Source organism: Populus trichocarpa, chromosome 9 (assembly GCF_000002775.5).
Source record: "Populus trichocarpa isolate Nisqually-1 chromosome 9, P.trichocarpa_v4.1, whole genome shotgun sequence".
Taxonomy (NCBI): domain Eukaryota; kingdom Viridiplantae; phylum Streptophyta; class Magnoliopsida; order Malpighiales; family Salicaceae; genus Populus; species Populus trichocarpa.
The window spans coordinates 1,609,020-1,633,613 of record NC_037293.2 but is presented as its reverse complement, the minus strand read 5'-3'; the positions used below and the strand labels follow the sequence as shown (position 1 = coordinate 1,633,613).

The window sequence follows — 24,594 nt, the reverse complement described above, 5'->3', positions numbered from 1 at the left end:
CATCTCTCTTCAACTTTCAAGAAGTAACGCAAAATCTCCAAGCTTCCATGGCGTTGCCGTTGCCGTTGCCAAATGAGACGCCTTGGCTTACTAGTTGCGTTCACAGCAATGATAATCACAAAGTCATTTTAATTAAGGCGGTGGCCCTATTCCTCATCACTCTGCAAGGGCTAATCTTTGAAAATGATGACACTTGATAACATAAGCACATCTACATCAAGTATCCCGATTAACTTCACAAAGATTAATGTTACGTTTTGTCAACTCATTCAAAAACTTAAATCACCTTCGTTTTCAAACTAACCACTCTGAAACAAAGAGATGGCTCTATGAACTGCGGAATGCTAGTCAACGTGATTACAACAACTATCTTACCTTAAGCAAGATAGCTGTACAAATAATCAGAATCGTGGAGGCCGTCTTAATGGTTCTGAAAATTACGGCTAATTCTGAAAGGACATGGTGATCTTTGAGCTACACGACGAGGCCCTCCAAGTCTGAAGTCACAGCAAGTTGAGATGCGAGGAAGAGTTCTTTTCTTTTTTTTCTTTTTGTTTATTCAAATAGGAATGGCCCAAGACTATCACAACAGTCAAGGAATCTCCACTAGCTTATTCAGGGTTTTACAATGTCAACAGAAACTTTAATATAAATACTACAGAACCCGACTTCACTTCTCACAACAAAAGCAAATATACGTACTACCTTCTAAGTCTTAGCCTTTTGAACTTCCCTAGTCTGAAACTCCTATCACAATCCGGTTTTGCAGAGAATAGAGGAAGGGAATGGCTGACGTTGAGGGTTCCCCGGGTAGTTCCATGCATGGAGTGACAGGCAAAGAACAAACCTTTGCCTTTTCGGTTGCCTCTCCTACAGTCCCCACAGATACAACAGCAAATTTTGCCTTGCCAGTTGATTCTGAGCACAAGGCCAAAGTGTTCAAGATTTTCTCTTTTGCTAACCCTCATATGAGAACATTTCACCTTTCTTGGATATCCTTCTTCACTTGTTTTGTCTCCACTTTTGCTGCAGCACCCCTTGTTCCTATCATTCGGGACAACCTCAATTTAACCAAAAGTGACATTGGTAATGCTGGGGTTGCTTCTGTCTCTGGAAGCATCTTCTCTAGGCTTGTAATGGGTGCTGTTTGTGACCTCTTAGGGCCGCGATATGGGTGTGCGTTTCTGATCATGCTCTCAGCCCCAACTGTGTTTTGCATGTCGTTTGTGAACTCAGCTGGAGGATACCTAGCAGTCCGTTTCATGATTGGATTCTCTCTTGCAACGTTTGTGTCATGCCAGTACTGGATGAGCACAATGTTTAACAGCAAGATTATAGGACTTGTCAATGGAACCGCAGCCGGTTGGGGCAATATGGGTGGAGGGGCAACTCAGCTCGTAATGCCCTTGGTCTACGAGCTCATTAAGCGAGCTGGTTCAACTTCATTCAGTGCTTGGAGGATAGCATTTTTTTTCCCAGGATGGCTTCATATTATCATGGGAATCTTGGTCTTGAATCTAGGCCAAGACTTGCCTGATGGGAATCTCGGTGCCCTAAAGAAGAAGGGTGATGTTGCTAAAGATAAGTTCTCCAAGGTCAGTTTCTTTAAGTTCTTACCCACTCTCCATTAAAGCTCATACCTCAAAGTAAAAAACAAACATTAAATCTTAATTATTCAATGTGTTTTATCTCTTGTTCAGGTACTCTGGTATGCTGTTACAAACTATAGGACCTGGATCTTTGTCCTTCTCTATGGCTACTCCATGGGAGTTGAGTTATCCACCGACAATGTTATCGCCGAGTACTTCTATGACAGGTGATTCTCGAACTAATCATGGTATGCATCTTCACCCTGTCGTCTCATATGATATGTTGACTGATCAAAAGTTATGTTGACATATTTAATAGGTTCGATCTAAAGCTTCACACAGCAGGTGTCATTGCTGCTACCTTTGGTATGGCTAACCTTGTAGCTCGTCCCTTTGGTGGATATTCTTCTGATGTAGCAGCAAGGTACTTCGGGATGAGAGGCAGGTTATGGGTGCTCTGGATTTTACAAACACTTGGAGGAGTTTTCTGTATTTGGCTCGGTCGAGCTAATTCACTTCCCCTTGCTGTCACCGCTATGATTCTCTTCTCTATTGGAGCTCAAGCTGCTTGTGGAGCAACTTTTGGTATCATTCCCTTTATTTCTCGAAGATCATTGGGAATCATATCCGGCCTAACTGGTGCAGGTGGAAATTTTGGGTCCGGATTGACACAACTAGTATTCTTTTCGAGCTCAAGTTTGTCCACAGCTGCAGGTCTATCCTGGATGGGTGTCATGATTTGCGGCTGCACTCTCCCTGTGACATTGGTTTACTTCCCACAATGGGGCGGCATGTTCTTTCCGCCTTCTAAAGACGTAGTGAAGTCAACAGAAGAATCCTATTATGCATCAGAGTGGGATGAGGACGAGAAGCAAAGGGGCATGCACCAGAAAAGCCTCAAGTTTGCGGAGAACAGCCGATCTGAACGTGGCAAGCGCATTGCCTCTGCACCAACACCACCAAGTACCACACCAAACCGTGTGTAGATCAAAGCGTTGGCCATGCTTCTATAGTGCAAACGGCAATATCAAGAACGATGCTGTTTTTGGAGTGAAAAAGGCTTTGAAATAAATCCATCATTATGTTTGTTACGGTATTCTTCTTGTTTTTTCGACCCTTTGTAGACTAGATTTCAATTATCAGCTGGAATCTAAGTTAAAGGTATCCACGCCATGCCATGGATCCTGATATGTAGGTTTAAGCCTGGTATCTTCAAGCACCTTCATTTCGTATCTACAAAATTATTTGTTTGACTTCTGAAGCTATGGAATTAAACGAACTCACAACCCCGAGGCTTAACCAAGAATGATGGGAAATGGCATTATAAAGTGAGGAATTTAAGCTAATATCATATTGTGGAGATGTTCAATCATTTCCTGTATTTGTGGAGGAGTTGACTTGGCTCTAGTTACTGAAGTTGCACGGCAAATAAAAAAAAGGCTAAACCATCATGATGTCATTGATGTTTTTAAAATGATAGAAGAAAATATATAATAAAGTAGAACCACCATGCAGATGATAAATGATCACTGAACATATGACAAAATCATAAGCCAAATGAACTTCAAATGGATTTTCTTGGATTTGATAAATAAATATATAGCAAAAGGCAATTCAAATACATTTTAGTATCTCGAAGAAGTGCATTGCATGATGCGAGATTTAGGGTATCAAGCAGAATCTTGAATATTCGATTGCCATTCAGGACAAAATCAAAAAGAAAAGATTCGAAGTGGAGCTATATATCTAGGTTATTCCATTCCCAGACATGGACAGGAATTGTGCACCACAGAAGAAACACACTCTTCGTTGCAGTGTCCAACCATCAATTCCGAAACAAGCAAAAAAGCATAAAAATGCTCATAGTACATGCTAGCTACTTCATTTGATAAAATATCACTTGGCATTGTCTCAAAATATTAGTGATCAAATTCTATTCACATCCAAAATAACAGATTAGGGCTGTTGTAAAATTGTTAGCTCAATGGAAATTGCTATTGAATTTCTCTTCTAAGTATAGAGCCTTAAGAGCTGTATACATGAATGGATCAAGAAAATTCTATTAGGAGAAAAAACAAGTAATAGCTTACAGATAAATTCAAGTTAATCCGATATTGAATTTGAACCTTTTAGTATAGAAGGATAGAGGCACTGTTGGAAATAAAATTTAAACATAGAGGCAGGACCAACATGCTTTGACAGAAATGAATCTCTTGATTTCTAGAACATTTCTTTGGTGAGAAATTACGTGCAAAAACCTCCAAAGACTAATGATGCTACTCTCTGATCATCTTTTTGTCGGAAATACGTTTATCAATGAAAGAGATCTGCATACAAATCCACAATCAAAGTGTTTTAACCTCCAAAATTCCATAAAAACTCCTCTTGCTTTGCTCTTGTTAGAAAAGCTACATCCATAGCTATTGAGGGTGGCAGTGTAGCAACAACATTTTCCAATGGTTGCAACTCAACTGAAGGTTGCATCTATTTCTCCTAAACTCCTTTTACTTCTCCTAAAGGTTCACCAAATACAAAGTGGTTCTGAAACAAGGACTTTGGAACTTTCTCATAGAACTAATGCAACAAGCTTCATTCTCTTCGCTCTCATAACTTTTTTTTTTTTTTATTCGAGGAAACCCCACCCTCCGGAAAGCGCACTTTGTGGGCCCAGGTGAGCGAGTAAAACCCCGGCTGTCCCAGGCTCTTACAAGAGGTGCATGCCCTAACTCGAACTCGAGACCTGCTGTGCAGATCTCAAGCTCTTTGCCATCACGCTACGCCCCTTGGAGACTCTCATAACCTTTAATCCTAATTAGCAAAGCTCACATTGTATAGTAACCATAAAGAGTATGCATTGATTGCTTAACTTGGTGCGTACTGTGATCAGTTTAAAACCCAAGCATACAACAAAAGGAAAAATTCATTACCTCAAAATTCATAATGTGATAGTTCAGAAGCAAACTTGTGTGATATTAGCAAGGAAAAATACTACTACATAAAAAATATTGATCACCAATTGGTTCAATACATAACAGATCATACTTGTGCAAAATCCCAATGAGAAAGGTGGAATTGACACTAAGATACACACATTACTCGCAAGGTGGATTGTACAGGGGAAAAAAATGAACTCACTTCCAATTTCATTGACCGTGAGTTCCTTGTATTCTTTCAGAATTAGGCATTGAAGCAGCTTAGATTACCAATATTAATTAGAAGCAAAGAGATGTAGCATGAAATTAATAGTTCAACTTTCCACTGCCACCACAAGCACTACAAGATCGGGCAGAGGAGCACTTCGTACAGTAGCTCCACTTCTTTGGAAGCCTGAAAAGGTGTACCTCGTTGTATCAATCCTACGATGAAGATTGTGCTGTTTCTGTGTGTGTGCATGTGTGGGCGCGCAAGTGCCTGTGTATGCCAAAGATAGAGATTGAGAGAGAGACTTAAAATGTACCCTGCTGTATATCGAGTGGCCATGTTCTTTGCACTCAATCTTGCTCTCTCAGCACTCTCTTCTGACAGTTTCTTAAGAACAAACCCTTCACCACTGCATTCAGAACATATACCAGAACCACCACAATCTTCACATGTTTTGAGTGGAATCTGCATTATAAAAAGGTGCATGAGATAACTCAGGCATATATAGATAAAAAAGAAGAAGGCAGTAGCTGGTAGGGGCACTGAAACAGTGGGTGCGGCAGCAATTAAATGTGCATTGCTTGTTAAAAATTTAAAACTGCTGAACAAGCATAGCATACTGTGGTTAGTTTGCGAATCTGATGAAACAAGTATTGAAAGAAAGGTACTAGGGAAACTGAAGAAGCGTCTAAACAAATTTAATGAGTGATAAAGCAATCAAATATTACCCTGATGGTTAAATAATGCATTGTATAAGATTCTTTCCCCAGCTGCCCAACTAAAGTAACATCTCTATCTTATTTTGACTGAAGAGATCCATTTGAATACAATTCTCATAGGCATGAAAGTGACTCACTGAACGTGAAAATAAAGCATGGTTAAATATCATGCTTTTAGCAAGTAATCATGCACAGTATGGTGTGTTTTTACTCAGATAGTTTCGCTGATAATTCATGTTTACAAAAACTTGACTATTTTCCTCAGTAATCTATGGTGACATCCTATTTTTGATGTTCTTTCCCAAATACAACCATTTTCCATTCTATATTAAACATGTACCTCATCTGCCTCGGATGGTTTGTTTCTTCTCACTAGAAGGGTAATTGCAGCACCCACAGCTGTAGCAGCAATTGCCACAGAGGCAGCTGTCTCTGGTAGAGAATAGCATACTGTGGATGTTTTTCTCCCTTGTTCTTGTAATTTCACATCAATTGAAGAACAAGTAGCGGGATCTGGTATAGTACGACCTTGAAGCTTGGACTCCCTGTCTGTTTCACAAGATAAAAGATAATCAACAAGCACCCCAATCCCCAAATATTATTTACTATTTAATCTAAAAATACAAATGGAAATTCAGAATGATAATTTCAAATGACTGGACATAGCTTCTTCTCTTTTAATGGAGGTTTCTTACAAATTAGTTTTATTGTACTTGGTGTTTTAATGCTATCACTATCACCAGGAGAGCCTTTACCACTACAGACTCAATATCAACATTGATATCCAAGAACAGTACTTGCAACTGATTTCCATCATCATTAATATCTAAGAGATCTGTGTCGTTCAGGATAAAGAAACAGCAAATCGCTTCACAAAGTTTTCGCTACAACAAAAATCCAGGGAAACCATATTCAATCCTATTTACTTTATAGAACTAATGCTGATAGGGTACTGTTAATACATGGAATCAATTAGATTCGGGGAGTTCATTCTATAAGAGGCTCAAAAGGGTAAAGCCTTAAAGACAGTTTATTAGCTCAAAAGGATAAAAGGGTTTATTACAAGACATACTGAACTACAAAAGGTATAAAATTACAATGTTGGTGTCTGAACAACAACAGGTATTAAAACCACAGCTAGAATTAACCCAAATGAGAAAAATCTTTATTCCAACTTGTCTGTATTTATTTGATTGAATTATTGAAGTATAAATTCTGGCCAGTGGCCAGCCAATTAAAGGCACTTTCCCTTCCAACCCCTAGATGACAGTGATATTAAACCACAACCCTCATCAAAGTCCAAACCTCCACTAGCAACAACCCAAATGCACAATCCTAAAAGAATCAACAAATTATTCATGTAGCCATTAGACTCCAGAAAGTGGGACTAAAAACCCCCATTGAAGCTCTTATCTCGAAGCAACATAAATGCAAACCCACAACAACTTTCAGCAATCAAAGCAAGCATTTCTTGTTCTGCATTTTAGCACACCTAATACTTAACCAAGAATTCATGTTGTGTATTTCAAACAGAACCAAGAAAAAAGATGTCATTCATTCTACCCATCAAATTATAGAAACCTCTTCAAGCACTCAACATTAAATCCAGTGCCCCCCTTTCTGGGGTTTTCTATAACAGCCACAACAACTCTAATTAGCTTTAAAAACCAAAGACAAGTAATAGAAGCCATTACAACAAGGACCTTCCTTCATAAAGTTTAACGTAAATAACGTAACCCTCATCAAAATGATGCTGAAAATACAAGTAAGAGAAGAAACAGCCACCTCATAAAAGCCTCCATGGCCATATCTTTAATGGGTTTATTTCATTAATGAGCTTCTCATAATTGTAAGACACTACTTGTCAACTACCTTCAAAAGTTACAGCAACTTGTAACTACAAAAACAGCTACAGGTAGAGCAATTAGAGTTGTATATTAATATCAGGACAGAGCTTAGCTGAAGTACTTACTCTTGGAGAAGGAGGTGAATGACAAAGCGTGCACTGCTAACTCCATCTCCAAATTAAGGAAAGGGTTCCTCAAGTAACAGAAACAACTGAAAGTTCTCTTATCTTAGCTATATGTCAATCCAATTTTTCATATCGGCCCTTGGTGTTCTAACTAATTTCACTATTGCCATATTTATTTTTTTTAACCAAAACTATCTTAATTTTTTTCTTTTTTCAAAGACAATTGATTTTATATATATATATATATATATATATATATATATATATATATAGCAATGATCTAATTTTTTTCAGAAATACTTTTAAAATATAAAAACAAACAGTACTATTTATTTAAGCTGGAATAAACTCTTATTTAATGTTTGGTAAAGCATATCATTCTAACTATTAATACAAGCATTGAGTAATAAATGATCTTACAAGTCCTATAATGAATAAGAAGACTTAAAACAGAACCATCTAGGTGGTGGCCCAGTAATAAGAGCTTGAGATTAAGAGGTTTGCTCTCTCAGTGGTCTCAGGTTCAAACCCTGTGATTGCTCATATAATGGCCACTAGAGGCTTACATGGTCGTTAACTTCAGGGCCCGTGGAATTAGTCGAGGTGCACGCAAGCTGGTCCGAACACCCACGTTAAACTTAAAACAGGCTACTACTTTTACCACACAAAAAACAGTACTTATTAGTTAAGGTTCTTAATTTTCTTTTTCTTTTTGAATGTGTCTAATTAAGTTGATAATTAATGTTAGTAGTTAAGATATCTTAATTAAGAAGAGCAAATAGCACATCAAATCAAGACTCCTTCAACTTGTTCATATCTTCAATGTTAGTTCAATATTACACAACTCAACAAGAATTGGTCGTTGAAACCCCTCACCAGGCCGGCTTTAAACAGATCAAAGGCCCAACGTGGCAGAAACCCATTTATTACTGGTATTAGGCCATGTGGCCAATCAGAAGACCCCACGCGGAGCACAAGGCAAAATGGGATGTAAGGTTGACTTGTGATGATTCATTACTCTACACTCTACAGTATATACTCCAGCAGCGTATATTTTGTCCGAAATCTGGGTGTCAAGAAATTGAGCTTTTTTTCTTTCAATTATTAAGAATATATCTGAAAGGTAAAATGAAATCTATCTCTTGTCTTGGCATTTTTAATGGGATATCCATATTATCATCAGTTTTCCTTGAAATTAATGTTTCAAAATTAAATTTAATTGCAATTTTTCCTAATAAAGTACTTGTCATCATTCAGGATTGTATAGTCAACAAAAAAGAGCCATCTATTCAATGGAGGCTATCTTTATGTCTATAATCATGTTATTAATTACCCCAAATCAGGAACTTAATTAATTGGGATTTATTAATCACTGCTCTAATTAGGGCATGCTTGATAAAATGGTGATTTTACAAATTCATGAAATTAGATGAGTTTGGAGAAGCAATTATGAGAATCACGTGGTTTGAATTCAAGTCTTGTAAATATCACACCAAAAAAGTTGATGGCTTCCATCTAAGGAAAGCTTTGCGCATAGGTGGGCAATAATCCATTTTGGAAGCCCTAAAATCCAACATTGTGTTCTTAAGATGTACCCACACGTGCATACATTAATTAAGCCATATTTAAGACCCGAGGACGGTCATTAACTATTCTTCTTAATGACTACTGGCCCCTGAGATTTCACCGTTGAGAAGAACCCACCAGAGATAAATGATTGCCATAAGGGAGTTTCACCAATATTCTGGTTTGAATTTTATGAATTTTTTTTCCCTTTTTTGACAATGAAGTAAGAATTTTCTCAACACGTGTTGGCAAAAATAGTGTTTATTGAATCTCTATTTAATCCAATACACCCACAATATTATTGTTAAAAAAAATTGAGTTAGTGGGAAAAAATAGATTTACACGAGAATTGGCTTAGAAACAAAAGTATAGTTTTCTTTATGAATGTTTCTTGTATTTATAGAAAACTAACCTATTTAAGTTGCAAAATTTATTGCTCGCATGATCAACAATTAATTTCCCAGATGAATAAGATCAGCAAAAATATTTGGAAGTTAGATATAGGAGATTAAGAAGTAGACCCATGCAATAAAATAAAATAAAGACTCACGGGCATCCCCACCTCTTCCACGGTGAAAGAAAGGACCTGCGCCAACCTCGGTAATCCACCTCCACCACACCCTCAAAGTAATGCTAGCAATGAGCTGTGCCGTATCTGCTTTCTTCAGCAACTCACGAGCCTATTTAGGGCCCTTCCCACTCTTCACTTCTGTCTCCCATAAAACCCCTTGTAAACCTCTCCACCAAGTCCACAAATAAAACCTTAAAAATCATGAGGACTACTAGCACTACCATGTTTTACCTTTTGTTCACCTATTTCCTGTTGTCATCTAATTCTCTAGGCATCACTATGGCTGGCCGTGCCATCCCCTCTAGTGTTCCAAGCACCATGATGCCTCCTTTGGATTCGCAGGGTGAAGATTATGTGGAAAGGAGGCCTCTTTTCAATCATAGGCGACCCTTTTTCGGTACTGAGCCTGATGTCAAAGGTTGCTTGCCGAAAGGTTATAGGCATTCATCGGCTCCAAGCAGATATGTCAACAATCTGCCTCTTATCTCATGCTCTAAGTTGCACGGGAAGCGTTGATTGCGTACGCGGTGCAACTGGTGAAGAAGATGTTTTAAGATATAGTTAATTGCAGCTATATATATGCATCTAAGCAAGTTTAAACATTGTTTGTATGCTTATTATTGATAAGCTATGGATCAGGAAGGACAGGCATAAATATATGTCCATGATGAATCTTGGAGAGATATGATGTACGTTTGTTACTTATGTGTATGTTCCAATGATGAATTTATTGGAAGAATGAGATGATCCAATGCTTTATTGCACATCTCCTAGCTACACCTAGCTAAATTTCGGATGCACACGAGTTTGTGCTAGTAGTGTATGCTGCCAAATATGATAGAATAATCACATTTGAGGCCTGTAATAAAATGTTCTTGAGTTAATTATAGCTTTGTTCTTGTGTTAATTATAGCTTTGTTCTTGTGTTTTATCCAATATAATTTATTAGTCTATAATTAGTCCGTTGATTACCATTGGCAGTTCTCAATTTGATGGGTTTTTTTCCTCGAAAATAACAGCTTAATTTTTTGTCAGATTTTTCCATCTTAATCACTCATATCTCTTTTGTTTTGTTTATTAAAATAAAATAAATTTAAATTAGAAAAAACATGTAATTGATGGAGGGATTCAATTATAAATAGATTCACAGATACAGGGATTAAGTATATAAATTTTGAAACCATAATGACTGACGTGTTATTTTTATTAAACTGTAGGGACTCAATTTTATCAACTCAAACATTTTCCGAACTCAGGAAACTGCTCATCATAGTTTTTCGGAGACCACGGCAAGTCATCTTTTTGGCGCCCACTGCCAGGAGAGGTGTTGACTGTATCCAACCTTTTATTGATTTTGGTTTTTTAAAATGAAAAAAGAAAAATGCTTTTTACAAAACTCATATCGTGGATAGAATCCAGCTGTATAATGATTTGGCAAAATTTTATTTTCCTCCTATATTGTATATATTTTACTGATTTAAATATTGGAAAGTTTTTTATTTCTCAGGGAACTATGATTTCAAATTGAACCCAAAATTATTTATCTAGTAAAACCTAATTAATAATCTGACTATATTCAAGTTTTATAATTATAATTTCAAGATGAAAAAAAAAAAAAGTAATGGTTTTTAGCCAGAGTAAATTCTTCATACAATCCCTGCCTAGCCTAGCAAGATAAAAGTTCTAGGCCATAGAGATCTAGGACACTTTCTGGCCTGATAGATCATTAAAAGCTAAATCCACTTTGAAAACTTGGGAACATCCAACGAGTTATTATTTTACATTGTGTTTTAAGAGTATTTTAAAAAAAAATTATTTTTTTTATTTTAAATTAGCATGTTTTTTATATTTTCAAATTGGTTTGATTTACTATGTAAAAAATAATTTTAAAAAATAAAAAATATTTTAAAAAATAACAACAAGTATAATTTCTTACACGCTCAAAACACTTGGCAACCACACAAGTTGTATTCTATACGCAGTCACTCTTATACTACACAGAAGTGAGTTCCTTTCAGCGTCATTACACTTTTCTTTTTCTAAATTACTTCTTTCTTATGGTTTCTATATTTCACTAACTTTAATTAGAGTATTTTTTTTTTTGTCTTCAAAGGATTTGTTTTTTCTGAAAAATATCTAGCCATCAAGTAAAGCTCATCAACTAAATGTCAGTCACACCAATATTCGAGAAAGCAACTATATATGTAAAGCTCTATTTTTATTTGAAATATCTTCATGACTTCATCACATGAAAATTGAAAATACATTTCTTTTTTAAACCCTAATTTCTACCCCAGAGTACAATATTCTAAGATCTGCAATATTTTTGAAATATATAATGCTAGTAAATGGTGTTTTAGAGTGATTGCTGATAGAAACAGGAGCGGAAGGAAGGGGGGCAAGTAGGAGCCGGGCCCCTTATATATATATATATATATATATATATATATATATATATATATAAGGGCAATTCATGTTAGAATACCGGTTGTTGCAGGCCCAGGGTAAGCCCATACAGTCATTTGAGTTGCAGTGCCTCCTTCTAGGAATACAGTGACAGTCTTTTAATCTTCGCCTTCCATTTCTAATGCTTTCGAGCGAGTGGAAGTTACTGCATTCCTAAGGGTTTCAATGATTGGAGAAAAAAGGTAAGACTCCCCAGGAGAAATGGGAGTTTGCTGGGGTTTCACTTGTACTTACATCCAGTCTATCTTGCTCTATTCTTTCTTTCTTTTCCAGTGCAAGTTCCTTCTCCCGAGCATGCGAATAAGTATATATATATATATATATATATATATATATATATATATATACACACACATATACATATATATATATATATATATATATGTGGAGGAGGTTTTTTATTCTAAAAAGTGAGTTTTCTTACAGTAATTACGCGCGATTTTTCAATTTGATATTCTTTGAATTATTTTGCACAGCACTAATATAAATCCTGTAAATATAAAATCATTACTTTGCACAAAAAATTATGCAGCCGGTCAAAAATTAAAATATAAATATAAATCACAAGTAAAATTTTTCAAAAGAAAAATTAAAACAGAGCGACCAATTAATTGATTTTTCATCAAACAAAATAAGATAACTTAAATTTAAAATCTATTTTTGCTTTGTTTTGAGATATTTGTTAATAATTTGATGAGGTTTTTTTTATATAATTCTACCATTTTTGCTTTATTTTTTTCTCAGATCTGCTAGTTTTACAAATTGTTTTTTGAATTCTTGTTATAGTGTTTTTTTTCTAATTAATTAGATATATTTTATTGGTTTGTTTTGATTATACTTGGATTTTTTTTAATGTTTTGTTTTTAGCAGAGCCATCAAAATTATCGATTTTTTCTCATGATATATGTTTTGATTTTAGGTTGAACCATGAACAAAATCAAAAGAATTTGATTTTTTTTTGAAAAAAAAGAAAAAATATTAATAACTCGCAGCCTAGTGAACCAACTCTAATGTGTAATGTTCAAGTTATGGTTGAGCAACTCCAATGCGCTTTAGTTTATAAAGAACCCGTGTTGATTAGTGAGAATCATTCTTTATTATTTTTTGTTTTATTTCAAAGTTTATCGAACATAAATAATGCTTCGCTTTAACTAATATTTCTTATATATTTTGTATGTTTATATTTGATAGGTATAAAGACCAACAACATTAAAGTGATGAATATATTATGAAGATGAAATTAACTTCATTGCTTTGACTTAATTTGGTATTGTTTCGAATCTTTTACCTTATACAAAGGTCATTATATGCTTGTAGTAAGTTATTTGAATAAAACTAAATTATACAGGTTTTTTTACAACTCATATACAATAAATTAAAATAAATATTATATCTTATTATATTAATTTTGACCTCTCCTAATAAATAATTCTAGCTCCGCCCAAAGAAAAGGTATTTCAATTGGATGAAACACAAACATGTTTAGTTTGCACAACAAGTACTCATGATTATAATCTCTTAATTACCCACTTTTCTTTGGTGATTTTCCCTATTTCTCTTTGAATTTAAACAATTTAGTAGCCCTTAATATATATTTTAAACAACAATTTTTAAGGCCGCATTAATGTGACAAGTTCACGTAAAAAATAATTAGCAGGATTAACATTAATAAGAGTATCAGAAGCAAAGACAACAGGATTAATAAAAGTAGTTAACAAGAAAAATTTAGAAAGCAGTGGCTGAAAACTAGAAGCAATGGCATGAAAAAACAAAATGGGCTAAGCAGATCAATTTGCAAATGAAAGTTATTATGGCTACCTTAAAGTCGTTCATGACCGGTCAGGAAGGGGTTACTCGATTTTTAAAAGGATTGTAGACATAATTTTAAGTATCTTAAAAATTAAACAAGTACATGAGTAAAAATATTAAATTTTATTAAATTATATAATTGGATATAATCATCTTTTAAAATATTCTTACAAAAAAATAAAACAATCTCCAAACCCTTCTCTTAAATTTAATATGTGATAACTTGATTTATTTATAAAATCCAGTTAAGATTTGTGCTTACAAGAACATGAATTTATACTTGTTTGTGGAGCGAGATTTGATGATTTGATATTACTTTTAATTTATTTTTAAAGTATTATTAAAAAAACTTTTATAGAGCATTTAAGTTTAATAAAATAAATCTTTATTTTGTTTATAGACCTAAAAGGTAGATAAAAAGAGCTTAATAATTGTTTAAAGAGTTTCATTGCTTAAAAGTTTGTTTTAAAGAAGATATTGGTTTCTTTTTCTCTTGGCTTGTCTCATTTTGCGTGCCTCCATCCTTTGTTAATTTCCTGACCTTCCTTGTTGTAATACAACATTGAAAAGGGAAAATAAACCAATGCGGGTAATTAATTGAAATAGGAATTATTATTTTTTCTTTTAATTGGCAAGAATTCATTGGCATTAAGGTAAAGTATAACTTTAAAAAGCCACGTTAGCCCTTGTTTTCCTGTCCGTACTTTTTCATCCCTAAGAGTCCTTGGCACCCACGTGTACACAGCCACTAATTTGCTTACATGGCTTCTTCTGGACACTAGTCTCTTTGAAAAACCCTCAGTTGACAAACCCATGGGCATACTTCACTAGCACACCATTGCGAACGTACGCCTAGGAGGCTTCGCAGGCTTTTTCACGGTGCCTAAATTATGTCTGCCTTTTATGCATGATGTTTGGTCGGGCTAATTGTTCCACTGAAGTTGTCTGAAGATGAATTGCAAATTGGTGATTGTGCAATTCATGGAGAGGAACCTTTTGCACTGTGGAATGATGAGGAGATATCTGACAACACCAAGGCTAATTCAGTTTTTGAAGAAGAAGATTTATCGTATATCATATCAAGTTCTTTGGTTGATGTTCAAATGGTAAGATAAAATTTTAAGTTCATGATGGATTTTTTTTTCAAGCCCGACAGCAAATAGAAAAAGGCTTTGGACTTTTCTTGTCGGCAACTCTTTTGTTTACTGAATTATTATGGCACTAATTGCTTCACATATTCCTTTTATGCGGTTAGAATGATCCACTTAAACTGTTAAGTGATGTTTCAAAATATGATTTATATTATTCTTTAATATATCTCCTCAAGTAAAAACCATTTGACATTACCTTGTGCTTAATTTTTTTATCAAATAAATAGGGAAGGTGAGATTTCAACTCGTGACCGCTTGTCATCCAGGCTCTGATACCATGTCAAAGAACCAATTCAACCCAAAAGCTTAAGTTGTTAAGTAAGATCACAAGATATGATTTATATTATTCTCTAACACACCCCCTCAAATGCACACATTACCTTGTACTTAATTTTTATCAAATAAATGGGGTGGTGAGATTCGAACTCGTGACCATTTGGTCATCAAGGCTCTAATACCACGTCAAAGAACCATCTCGACCCAATAGCTTAAACTGTTAAGTAAGGTCTCAAGATATAATTTATATTATTCTTTAACATGCTGAACTTGCACAATTGCCATAGCTTGCAACGAAACATGTTTTCTCTTTTTTATTTTCAAAAATTATCTTTGTATCCCCGATAAATTGATCTTCTGCTTTTTTTTTTTGGACAATCACGCTTTGAATTATCCATTGTGGATCATACGCTATTGTGGCATCTTGAAGATTATCAAAGTTTGGGCCACGACTATTAGTCTTAGATGTGGCATTAACAACTTCTTTGCCCACTTGATTGTTAACTCTCGGGGATAATTATTCTAGCACATAGGATTGCAAGCTTGATCTATTACGCGCACATTAGCAATAAATTTTGCAACAAGAACTTGAGCTGAGAAGTGTTGAAACCATCTCTAGCATTGTTAACCTTCATCTCGGAAACATAAGGATTCCAATTAGAAATTGTTAACATTGCTTCCTTGATTGATCCTACTAGAACTTCACTATTTGTTGATGATGGAGAAGCAGTTGCATTAGTTTCTGCAGTTTTAGAAACCCCACTACCATAGGATACACCGTGTTTTGTGGTGCAAGAAGACAAGCTCATTTTCTACTAGAGGGTGTTTAGGAGTGTGGTAACAATTGTGGTTTAAAGTGTTTTTCACTTGGAAATGTATTAAAATAATATTTTTGATATTTTTATAAAAATTATTTTTTATATCAGCACATCAAAACGATATAAAAATATAAAAAAATTAATTTTAAGAAGAAAAAAATTCAAATTTTTAGGAAATACGGTTTAAACTGTATTCCCAAACATTGCCTAAGTTGGAGGAAAAATCAAAGTAATCACTAAGTTTCTCAGCATAAAGTTTTCTTTTAAGCAATTTACCAATCTAAACAGTGTGTTAGTTGCCCAAGTTCTTTCATTTGCCTTATCAACCATCACAACACTCTCGCTCGCTAGATTTCTTCTTCTTCTTCTTCCTTTTAATTTCTTTTTGTTGCGCCAATCTTGAATTTTCTTTTATTTGCTTTTTATGAACATTCTTTAAAACTTGAATGCAGGTTGATCATCTTGACTTAAGGTTCCACATAAGCTGCTTTGGTGATTTGATTTTTTCTGCAATGTTTGGTGTTAACTATTTCTCAACGGTTGTTGTTTTTTCATGGGTTTTAGCATGTGAACCATTTTTTCAACGGTTGTGGCTTTTGGCGAATCATTACTTAATGACGGTTGTGCTTGAAAGATTGTTTCTCAATGATCGTGGGGCTTTTGGTGAATCATTACTTAATGGTAGTGGTGCTTGAAAGACCATTTCTCAATTGTCATGGAGCTTGAAAGATCATTTATCAACAGTAGTGGAGCTTAAAAAGTTATTTCTCAATGGTTGTGGAACTTGACAAGCCAATTCTCAATGTTATAGACCTCGAACAGTCGTTTCTTAAGAGCCGTTTCTCAATGGTTATGGCTCTTAAAGAGTCGTTTCTTAACAGTTGAGGAGCTCGAATAGTCGTTTCTCAATGGTTATGAGCTCAAAGAGTCATTTCTCAATGGTTATATATGGAGCTCGAAAAGCCATTTCTCAATGATTGTAAATCTCGAAGAGTCATTTCTCAATGGTTATGGAGCTTAAAGAACTGTTATGTTTGGTGATTCGCAACCTCCTATCAAATATGAGATGAGTTTTCTTCTTTTGCACCTTTGATCTAGGTATGTTCTCGTATCTTTTCTTGTTCTTCTTTGTTTTTTTTTTTATATATATAAACATCATTGGACTTGTAATCTTATTACCTATACTTTTATGTCATGATTGTGATACCAGGTTACCTTTTTTGTGCAAACCATAAAACAGGTCAAGATAGTTTCAAAGGGTGACGTGAATATTGTATTTAGAATAATTTTTAAATTGTCTGCATACCTTTATAGATAAAAGCTCAAGTCACAACATAGTTCAAAATATTTTTTTCAATCAATGTTTTTACGTGACTATACTCAAAACAAGTTCCAAATTGCTTACATACCTTTTCTGGAATAAGGATCAAGTTATAACGTATTTCATATTTTTTTGTGTCATTCACAGTTTTAGCTCATGTGGGCTAGGAACTACATTAAATTTCAAGCATAATATCTCTCTAAGAATTTGTAATTGATGGGGCCAACATTCAATCTGTTCTTATCGATGATTTTATAAGTTTCATTGGTGTAGACCTCTTAAAACCATATAAGGTCCATCCCATTTGAATAGAAACTTATTATCTATGTGTTTTAACATGATTATCGGGCATTGTACTGCTAAGAAAACATCTCTTAATTGGAATGAGTATAGTCACAACTTCTTGTTAAAAGTTCTATAAAGTTGAGCTTGATAACATTTTATATGTTGTTGTGTTTCAAGGCTCTTCTCATCTAAAACTTCAAATTCTTTAAGGTGAAAATAGATATTGTTTTTATTGAAGAGTCCTTCCTAGTTTTACAGTCCTTAAAGATGGAATTTGACATTCTAGTGGAAGAACAACTTCAACACAGTATACCAAGTAATATAGAGTTGCTTGAGTTAGTGTTCAGAATGTAGTATGAAAAACCTATGGTGTTTTTCCAATTTTATCATGCCTTTATAACTTTCTCTTCTCCCATACAACGCAAAAAAACTCCCTAAAAAACATCAATAAAGAGTGCCTTGGAAATGTATGAAGTGAGAAGATCTTCGCCTCACTTCTGACTTATTGCATGGATCTTTAGGTAGCTTAATATGTTTCAAATAGTCAATAAACAGTTTACACTCATTTTTTTTCTTAATTTTCTAAATAAAAGTAATGCCTAATTGTTCTTTCTCTTCTCCATCACTAGTTATTGGTGGAACCACCATATTTAAAACTTTGTTCTTTGTAGACTTCAAGCGTAGATGAAGAAAGCTTTTAAGAGAGTTTCCTTACTTGAAAAGCTTGTCTTAAACAAAAAATTTGTATCTCCAAGAATCATCCTCTTTTTTTCTAAAGTGGGACCTTTTGTTTATAGAGGTTTTTAGAGGATCTCAGGTTCTTTTTCATTGCTACATTAATAAGTACTTGAAAGTGTCTTTTTATTAAGGTTTTATATAATAATATTGCACTTAAAGTATCATTAAATTCTCTAACTTAAGCATGTTTTATAATAACAAGTCTCATAATATAAGATAACTTTAATTTATGGTAAATGCTCGTTTTAAATGCAAGTTTGAAAAATAGGTATATTTCACAATTCAGATAATTAATTGATATGTTTAATTATTGAAATTGAGAAGACTAAGAGGGCTAAGCTTAGGGAGAAAATTCTAGTTGAGTTGTTTCAGTTCAAACATGAACACCATTCGATTATTGGGTCATAACTAGAGTTGTAAACCTTGCATTTAGATTTAGTTTATCTTGATAGAAAGCTAAGACATAAGCTTAAAACATTCATGAAGAGTTCAAGATTCAAAACTATCATTTTCAAATTCAAATCTTAGCAACAAAAAGAAGTCTGAATTTGTCCTGCTACTTAGACACTATTCGATATTCAACCCGTATCTCGATTTCTAAACGTCAAAATGAGCTCATTTTCTTTTGTTGGAAAGCTAAGACAAATACCCATAACTTTTATGAAGACCATTTGTTCAAATTTGGATGTTATCAATAATGTTTTGTTCAGTCACCAAATCAATAGTCAAGCCACCAAATTAATAGTTCTAAAATTTAGCTATAAAAAGCATAGTTATTAAACCCGGCCCGGGGGTTGACTCGACCAAGGGGCTGGGTCCCGAGTTTCATGGGTCAACCCGAATCAACTCGGAAAAATTAAAAAAAATTAAAGTTTTAATATTTTATATGAAAAAATTAAGAAAAAATCCATGTAAATATAAGTTATACATATTGTAAATAATGAAGTTCAAAAGAATATTTTTAAAAAAAATTTATCCCACATTGAAAAAACATAGTTTTTTTCTTGTGAATATAGAGTATATATACTAATGGGTTTCAAATCCCACGTTGAAAAAACATAGTTTTTTTCTTGTGAACATAAAGTATATATACTAATGGGTTTTAAATCCCACATTAAAAAGATATTATGTTATCCTTTTAAGTTGAAGTATTTAAACTAAAAGATTTTTTATCCCACATTGAAAAAGCATAACTTTTTTCTTGGGAACATAGAGTATATATACTAATAAGTTTCAAATTCCACATTTAAAAGAAAGAAAGAAAAAACACTAGGTCTCGCCCGGGTCACGGGTTAACCCGCCGGGTCGACCGGGTTTAGCCGGGTCGTTGCACCGGCCGGTCTTTTGACAAACCCGAACCGGTCCAGCCACTAGGTTGACTGGGTCCCGGATCGACTCGTCGGGCCAATCCAGGTTTAATAACTATGATAAAAGGAGGTATTTTTCATATATTTAGGTATCTTGGTTTTGAGATCAAGACTTTACTCTTGCTTTTTTTCTTTGTATTTTTATAATACTCAAGTTTTATTTCATAATATATTCTCATTAATCTCTTGTTTATGTTTATCATTTCCTTTACTATACTTAGTTAATTTATATCATATCTATGTTCTTATCTTATTTATTTATGTTTTTCTTCTTCATTAATCTCTTTTTTTCAATGTGAAAAGGTTACATTAATAGTGTAAGAATAAGTATAATACAAACTCAACATGGACTTTAATGTTTATATTTAAAAAATTTTGTTGTTAACATGTTTTATAATTGTTATCTTACTCATTCTTAATACCCTGCTTGTTAAGTGGTGAATCTAGATTTGTGGTGTACAACCCTTAGTACAACAAATACTTAATTCTTTCATAGCCTGCTGTATGGATAACTGACACATATGCTATGAAAGGAACTTGATTTGCTGTTGACATAAGTTAGCACCATAAATACCTGACAACATTTATAAGTATTGTCGTTATTCAAATAAGATAGTTAATATTACCATGTTAATAATTAAAATGAGCCATTAATGATAAATCATCTAATTGGAACCTTTTTTGAATATGGTTTTCAATTGAGTAATAAAAACAGTTTGGACTACTTATATGAAATACCATTAGTGGATACTGCATGGATAACCGACACATATGCTATAAAAGGAATGTGATTTGCTGTTGACATAAGTTAGCACCATAAATACCTGACAACATTTATAAGTATTGTCGTTATTCAAATAAGATAGTTAATATTACCATGTTAATAATTAAAATGAGCCATTGATGATAAATCATCTAATTGAAACCTTCTTTGTATGTGGTTTTCAGTTGAGTAATAAAAACAGTTTGGACTACTTATATGAAATACCATTAGTGGATCCTCTAATCTTGACAATTGTTTTATCTTTGTTTAATTTTTACATTAATATCATATCTCAAAGTTCTTTTCAACTCTGTTTCTTTTATTATTTATGGTTTTGTAGTTAACCTCCTTGTGGATCGATCCCGGTCTTGCCAGATTATTAGATTATTTACTACTTTAAAACTTTTGCACTTGAAAGAAGACATCAATTATTTGATCGTGTGACACATGATATTGTTTTATTGGTTGATTTTTATTTATAGGATTTTATATTTGTGATAAGATATCTTAAATATCTAATCTTATATGTGAACCTTTCATTGGCCAAGTATGAAGAAGGCCTATTTATTTTTCATGTCATTTATTTCAATTTTACTTTGTCATTTCATGTACAAATGAAATAAAAATGACACATGGCAATTTTGATCAATATATCTTTTAAGGAGTATGATCTATCTTTTAATACATTGATCTATATATATATATATATAACACTATTTGAATCAAGGGTAGTTGTAAAGGAAGAGACATTGTCATTTTGATTGATAGTGGCAGTATACATAATTTCATTGATGCAGGAGGTTATTAAAGAAATCAAGGCATTTATTGAGAAAACTATTATTCTTACAATAACAGTAGCCAATAGAAATGTAATGCTCGTGGCCTCAAATTCATATGGTTAATACAAAGATATTAGTTTCAAACAGATTTAAAAGTGTTGAATCTATGAAGATATGACATGGTGCTTGAGGTAGATTAGTTGAGGGTCTATTTACCAATTTTGTTTGACTTCATTAAAATTAAATTATCTTTCAAAAAAGTTAAAGGAATGAGTGAGTTAAAAGGAATTACAGAAGCTAGATTAAAGATTATCACAACAATAAAAGTCCATAAAAAGCTTGAAATAAGTAATTTATGGTTTCGTAGGATAATTATTTTCCATAGAAATATCTGAAGTACCCCCTAAACAAGTAGTGCAAAACTCAGAAGTAAAGGTATTACTAGAAGAGTATGATTCAGTATTTGCAAAGCCTAAATATCTTTCACATACTACTAGGTTTAATTATATGATTCTTCTAATACCTGAATCCAAAAAAGTCAATGTCAAACCTTATAAGAGTTCATTTATATACAAGGAAATGATCAAAAGGTTGTTGATGGAAATGTTATAGAATGAGATTATACAACACAATTGCATTCCATTTACCTCTTTAGTGTTGGTAAAAAAAGAGGATAAAACATATAGGTTTGTATTAATTATAGGTAAGAAAATAATCTGACTATCAAAAATAAATTTCTCATTCCACTAATTGATGACTCGATGGATGAAATACATCGTTCTTAGCTCTTTTTAAACCTAGACCTCAAGTCTGGATATCATCGGGTGAGAATGCATAACAAAAATGTGGAGAAAATAACTCTTAAAACTCATTATAAATATTATGAATTCAAAAATATGTCAGTTTACTTAACTAATGTGTCCATAATATTTTAAGCCTTTATGAATAATATAATGGAACCATTTATGAAAAGGTTTGTATTGGTATTTTTTTTTAATGATATTCTGATATATAGTTCTATTTTAGAATTATATATCAATCATCTAAAGGTAATACTAGAAATACTAAAGGAAAATTAATTGTTTATAAAGCAATCAAAATGTTTATTTTATGCCTAACAAGTTGAGTACCTTTAGGCATATAATCTAAATAGATGTCTTGGTAATTAATCCAAGAAAGACAGAAGCTTTGAAAAGATGGCCAACCATATATTTAGTTAAAGAATTAAAAGGTTTCTTAAGATTGGTGTCCATAATATTTTAAGAATTTATGAATAATATAATGGAACCATTTATGAAAAGATTTGTATAGGTATTTTTTTTTAATGATATTCTGATATATAGTTCTATTTTAGAATTATATATCAATCATCTAAAGGTAATACTAGAAATACTAAAGAAAAATTAATTGTTTATAAAGCAATCAAAATGTTTATTTTATGCCTAACAAGTTGAGTACCTTTAGGCATATAATCTAAATAGATGTCGTGGTAATTAATCCAAGAAAGACAGAAGCTTTGAAAAGATGGCCAACCATATATTTAGTTAAAGAATTAAAAGGTTTCTTAAGATTGGTAGGATATTATAGGAAGTTTTTTAGGATTTGGAGTCATGAAGAAACCCTTGATTGAATTGCTAAAAAAACAATTAGTTGGAATGGGAAGGTTTAAGAAATTTTTGATAGACTGAAGAGGAAGCTTTATGTAAAGCTCAAGTTCCAGCCTTGCTAAATTTTAACAACACCTTTATACTAGAGACTAATACATATGCAAATAGATTGGGTACAATTTTCAGTCTTGAAGGGAGGTCATTAACCTTTTTTAGCAAGACATTAAGTCCAAAACATCTTGAACCATCAATTTATGAGAAAAAAATACATGGTTATATTGATGGCAATAAAAGATGGAGACAATATCTGAAACATGATCAATTCATTATTAAAATTGATCATAAGAATTTAGAACATATTTTATAGTAGAAGATTTATGCTCATTTACAAAATAAGGTTCTAACTAAACTTATAGAACTAAGATGTCAAACTCAATACACAAAATGCAAGGAGAATATAATAGTTGATGATCTATCTAGAATAATTACAGATAGAGATAGTTCAACAACTAAAAAGGAAGCAATTGAGAAGGATATTAGAAGTTTGGAAACTATTATTAAAGTGGTGACAACATAATATGAAAGGGCCAACATGAAAAGTGTAGCCTAATATGAACTACGACAATATCACAAGGAACATAGAGAAACATAACTATGGATTTTATAAAGGGGTTGCTTTGACCTAGAAACCCATTTTCCAACCAATGTTTGACCAAAAACACTATAACACCTTGATGAATATGTATATAATCTTAAATAACCCAAAAATCCATCAAAACAACCCAAAATTAACCCGAAACTAAAAAAACTTCACAAGCTCAGATTTACTATTTCAAGCAAAGGGAAGGACAAATAACAACTAGATGAAGCTCCCCTCATCGAAAGAAACCTGTTGACACTAAAATCAACCTTTTTATTATCGAAATTGGTGTCACCAAACGTTTTCTCTCCCTCACCAAAATTTGGCCACTCTTTCTCTCTCAACTCACTCAAACCATGGATCTAAAAATTAAAAAATAAAGTTTCAGACTAAAATTTTATTTTTTAAAATTTAAGAGACTGAATAATTTATAACTTGAAAAATATGAGGACTAAAGTGAATCTTTTGCACTATTTTTTTGAAACTGTCACCCATTTCTTTTAATCTTGCCCTTGCTTAATAAACTCAAAGTGATTGGGATTCAATTTGGCTTTAAAAGGATGCAGCCAACAAAAAAGAAGTTTGATGACCAAAACAAAATGACACATTAAGTCCACAATAAAATGTAAAAGTATGCACAATGAGTTTTATCTATGATGTTTTTTTCCATAACATTTAGAGTTTCTTATAATTATAGAATAATAAACATATTTTCTTTATGATTCATGTCAGTATTGTTTCTGTCGCACCCGACATAAATTGAGTTATGACAGTTTCATAAGGAAAAAAAACCACTCTCTTTGTTATCTAGTGTTATCTAATGTAAAAATGAAAACTCAATCAAAACATTTTAATTTATCAAATGACAATATGGTAGTAACATCCATAGTTTTTAGACTCGACTATAGACATGACTTGGTTCAAGAGTCGGGCTGTGCAATTGTTAGGTTAATATGGAAGTTAACACATCAACCAAAGTTTATTTTAAAATGATATCATTTCAATTGTTTAAAAAA

The 24,594-nt window shown here is 33.1% G+C and overlaps 2 protein-coding genes across 3 annotated transcripts; one reads left to right on the top strand and one right to left on the bottom strand.

Annotated features, from left to right (window-relative positions):
- The first annotated feature begins 678 nt into the window (after positions 1-678).
- LOC7463308 (high-affinity nitrate transporter 2.1) lies at positions 679-2,842 on the top strand. The gene is made up of 3 exons (XM_002313493.4): positions 679-1,595; positions 1,701-1,816; positions 1,909-2,842. The coding sequence occupies exons 1-3, from the start codon at positions 786-788 to the stop codon at positions 2,573-2,575; spliced, it is 1,593 nt and encodes a 530-aa protein (XP_002313529.4). The 5' UTR covers positions 679-785; the 3' UTR covers positions 2,576-2,842.
- A 1,693-nt stretch (positions 2,843-4,535) lies between these two features.
- On the bottom strand, positions 4,536-7,611 carry LOC7463309 (uncharacterized). Of its 2 annotated transcripts, XM_002314259.4 has the most exons (4): positions 7,422-7,611; positions 5,790-5,998; positions 5,047-5,195; positions 4,536-4,916 (listed from the first exon to the last, which is right to left on the bottom strand). In XM_002314259.4, exons 1-4 carry the CDS (start codon positions 7,465-7,467, stop codon positions 4,829-4,831), a joined length of 492 nt encoding a protein of 163 aa, XP_002314295.3. In that variant the 5' UTR covers positions 7,468-7,611; the 3' UTR covers positions 4,536-4,828. The 2 variants fall into 2 exon arrangements, with proteins under 2 accessions (XP_002314295.3, XP_006378951.3); XM_006378889.3 differs by having other exon boundaries at positions 4,536-5,195; positions 7,422-7,578.
- Between the last annotated feature and the right edge of the window lie 16,983 nt (positions 7,612-24,594).